At 45.8% G+C, this 4,287-nt stretch overlaps 1 protein-coding gene across 1 annotated transcript in view; it reads right to left on the bottom strand.

Moving 5' to 3' along the window:
* LOC125484848 (adhesion G-protein coupled receptor G2-like) overlaps nt 1-4,235 on the bottom strand; it is a 9,257-nt gene extending 5,022 nt beyond the window's left edge. The window contains exons 1-3 of the mRNA XM_048605249.1: nt 4,133-4,235; nt 1,238-1,506; nt 1,053-1,149 (exon numbers count right to left, since the gene is read on the bottom strand). Coding sequence (XP_048461206.1) covers nt 1,053-1,149; nt 1,238-1,472 — 332 coding nt within the window. The 5' untranslated portion in view covers nt 1,473-1,506; nt 4,133-4,235. The remainder of the gene's footprint in view (nt 1-1,052; nt 1,150-1,237; nt 1,507-4,132) is intronic.
* Between the last annotated feature and the right edge of the window lie 52 nt (nt 4,236-4,287).

Here is a 4,287-nt window from a genome sequence, read left to right as displayed (position 1 = left end):
CCTCAGAGAAACCCTATAGACAGTGCTTCAGAGAAACCCTATAGACAATGCCTCAGAGAAACCCTGTAGACAGTGCCTCAGAGAAACCCTATAGATAGTGCCTCAGAGAAACCCTGTAGACAGTGCCTCAGAGAAACCCTATAGATAGTGCCTCAGAGAAACCCTATAGACAGTGCCTCAGAGAAACCCTGTAGACAATGCCTCAGAGAAACCCTATAGACAGTGCCTCAGAGAAACCCTGTAGACAGTGCCTCAGAGAAACCCTATAGATAGTGCTTCAGAGAAACCCTATAGACAGTGCCTCAGAGAAACCCTGTAGACAGTGCCTCAGAGAAACCCTATAGATAGTGCCTCAGAGAAACCCTATAGACAGTGCCTCAGAGAAACCCTGTAGACAATGCCTCAGAGAAACCCTATAGACAGTGCCTCAGAGAAACCCTGTAGACAGTGCCTCAGAGAAACCCTATAGATAGTGCTTCAGAGAAACCCTATAGACAATGCTTCAGAGAAACCCTATAGACAGTGCTTCAGAGAAACCCTATAGACAGTGCCTCAGAGAAACCTTATAGATAGTGCTTCAGAGAAACCCTATAGACAGTGCTTCCCAACTCTGGCCTGGCACATGAACAGGGAAATGTTAGCATTATACTGGGAATGAATGGAGTGAAATGAGGAGCCAATCAGAGCAAAAGAGAAGGTCTGTGAGTATGTGTCAGACAGGAGTGAAGCTAGAGGGATTGTCCTACTGGACTGAACATGGATGCGGAAAGGGGGAAGTGATGTGTGAAGGGGAGGAGTGAATACAAACTGCAGGATCCCACCACGAGCTGCTTTTTGCAAATGAATGGGGCCAAGCTTTGAGCTGAGGTTGTTGAAACGAATGTTGAGTGTGAAAGCTGGATGAGCTGATTTTACTCCAGATTGTATTAAACATCACCAGAGCACAGAGAGGTTTAAGTGGAAACAAGGTGAAGAATTCCATTCTAAACCCTGTTGTGTTCCTGACACTTCAACTTGAAGATGAATTATCGAATGGAGAATGTTCAACTTACAACATGTCTGCTGGATTTGAAGATTTCAGCTTTGTTTCATAACCATAAAGGTTGACATTGATCGAGAGTAGTAACCCCACAACAATTGCTGGGAAACCTGTTTGGAGGAAAACACACAGATTGAGACCCAGAAGGTGATGGTTACTCCCAGGCAAGAACTTCAATTGCTCAGAGAAATAACTCACCCCATCCAATCAGGCAGAACTTCAGCATGTAATGGCGGATGTAGATATTGAAGACTTTCACCAGTGCAAAGTACATGTGGACTGCCTCAATACACATCCACGAGAAGGAGGTCAACAGGAAATAGTGCAACAAGGCAGCCACAGTGATACAGAGGCCTGAGCTCTTAAACGAAGCCATCCACGAATTGGTCAGGAAGAAAATATTCAGCATGAACAAGGACATGCACAGGTTCATCAGAATCTTCGAGGGATAGTCACGACGCACATTCCTAAACACACAAATTAATCACTAAGTTCGGACAATTAGATCAATTCTTGTGCCAATGGTAACCTATCAGAGGCAGTAGCTTTCCCCAGGAAACATCATCAGAAAACCCCTGAGGTGACCGAACAGGCTGGGGGTGGTACAGTCAAAATGTGGCTGCATGATGTCACAGTAATCCAGGGACCCAGGGTTCAAATCCTACCTCAGCAGGATGGTGGAATTTCAATTCAATAGAAGTTTATGCGATTAAAAAGCATCTAATGGTAACCATGAAACCCTTGTTGAATGTTAGGAAAAACCCACCTGGTTCACTAATATCTTTTAGGGATAAAATCTGCCACCCTTACCAGGTCCAGCCGAGATGTGACTCCAGGCCCACAGCAATAGCATTGAATCTCAATTGCCCTCTGAGTAATTAAGGATGGGTGATAAATGCTGGCCCAGCCAGTAATGCCCTCATGTCATGAATGAATTAAGAAAAAGGGAAAAACATACTTGACCTCATCCTCAACAATCTGCCTGCTGCAGATGCATTTGTCCATGACAGGATTGGTAACAGTGACCACTGCATAATCCTACCTTCACGTTGGAATAACCTCCATTGTGTTGGGTGGCACGGTGGCTCACAGCACCACGGACCTGGGCTCGATCTCACCTTTGGGCGACTGTCTGTGTGGAGTTTGCACATTCTCCCCGTGTCTGCATAGGTTTGCTCTGGTTTCCTCCCACAGTCCAAAGATGTGCAGGTTAGGGTGGATCAGCCATGGTAAATTGCCGATAGTGTTCAGGGATCTGTAGCTTAGGTAAGAATGGGTGGGATGCTCTGAGGGTTGGTGTGGACGTTTTGGGCCAAAGGGCCTATTTCCACACTGTAGGGATTCTATGATCTATGGATCACTGCGCTAAATGGGACAGACTTTGCACAGATCTAGCAACTCAAGACTAGGCATCCATGAGGCGCTGTGGGCCAACGACAGCAGCAGAATTGTACTCCAGCACAATCTGTAACCTCATGGTCCGACATATCTCCCACTCAACCATTACCATCAAGCCAGGGGATCAACCCTGGTTCAATGGAGAGAGAGCAGGAGGGCATGCCAGGAGCAGCACCAGGCATACCTGAAGATGAGATATCGACCTGGTGAAGCCGCCACACAGCGAAAGCAGCAAGTGATAGACAGAGCTGAGTGATCCCACAACCAAAGGAACAGATCTAAGCTCTGCAGTCCTGCCACATCCAGTCATGAATGGTGATGGACAATTAAATGACTCACTGGAGGAGGAGGCTTGACCAATATCCCCATCTTCAATGATGGAAGAGCCCAGCACATCAGAGCAAAAGATAAGGCTGAAGCATTCGCAGCAATCTTCAGCCAGAAGTGCCAAGTGGATGATCCATCTCGGCCTCCTCCAATGGTCCCCAGCTTCACAGATACCAGTCTTCAGCCAATTCGATTCACTCCACATGATATCAAGAAACAGTTGGAGACACTGGATACTGCAAAGGCTACAGGCCCTGACAACATTCCGACAATAATACTGAAAACTTGTACTCCAGAACTTGCCGCTCCCCTAGTCAAGCTGTTCCACTACAGTTACAACACTAGTATCTACCCGGCAGTGTAGAAAATTGCCCAATTATGTCCTGTACATAAAAAGCAGGATAAATCCTACCCGGCCAATTACCGCCCCATCAGTCTACTCTCAATCATCAGTAAAGTGATGGAAGGTGTCAGTAACAGTGCTATCAATTAGCACCTGCTCAGCAATAACCTGCTCAGTGACGCCCAGTTTGGGTTCCCTAGAAAATAGGAGCAGGTCTAAGCCATTCAGCCCTTCAAGCCTGCTCCCCCATTCAGTATGATCACAGCTGACCATCCAACTCAGTCCCCTGTTCCTGCTTTCTCCCTGTACCCTTTGATCCCTTTAGCTATATCTAACTCCTCCTTGAAGATATTCAATTTAGCCACTTTCTGTGGCAGAGAATTCCACAGACTCACCACTCTCTGGGTGAAGACATTTCTCCTCATCTCAGTCCTAAATGGCCTACCCCATATCCTTCGACCATGACACCCTGGTTCTGGACTCCCCTGGTCATTGGGAACATCTTCCTATGTTTACCCTGTCTAGTCCTGTTAGAATTGTATTTGTTTCTGTGTTCTGACCCCTCATTCTTCTAAACTCCAGGAAACACAGTCCTAACTGATCCAGTCCCTGTTCACATACCAGTCCTGCCATCTCAGAGATCCTCCTGATAAACCTTCACAGTACTGCCTTCATTACCAGAACATCCTCAGAAAAGGAGACCAAACCTGCACACAATATTCCAGGTGCGGCCTCACCAAGTCCCTGTATAACTGCAGCAACACATCCCTGCTCCTGTACTCCAAACCTCTCACTCCTCCACTTGTGTAACTTTCTGTTTAGGAAATAATACAGCTCGATCATTATTTTATCTTCTGCCCATTTCTCCTCCAAGGTGAGATTTGAAATGATTTCAGACAAACAATTTGATTGGTCTCCAGGCTGTTTAATTTGTACAAAATGTCAATGATGTATAGTCAATATCGTACCATTGATCAGTCAGTTAAAGTTAAAATTAGGAAGCTTTCTGCAGAGGAATAACTTACTCAAAAGAAATGTAAGTCAGTAAGATCAGCCCCAGAAATAAAGAGGAAACTCCACATCCAATGTAACTGATGATGGTGAGAATCCAGCCATTAACCGGATCGATCATTTTCCTGGAGATATTCTGACAGAAAGAGTTTGAGATTAGAATTTCCCA

Source organism: Rhincodon typus, chromosome 14 (assembly GCF_021869965.1).
Source record: "Rhincodon typus isolate 14 chromosome 14, sRhiTyp1.1, whole genome shotgun sequence".
Taxonomy (NCBI): Eukaryota; Metazoa; Chordata; class Chondrichthyes; order Orectolobiformes; family Rhincodontidae; genus Rhincodon; species Rhincodon typus.
The sequence above is the reverse complement of the archived record's forward strand: the minus strand, read 5'-3'. Positions and strand labels throughout refer to the sequence as shown.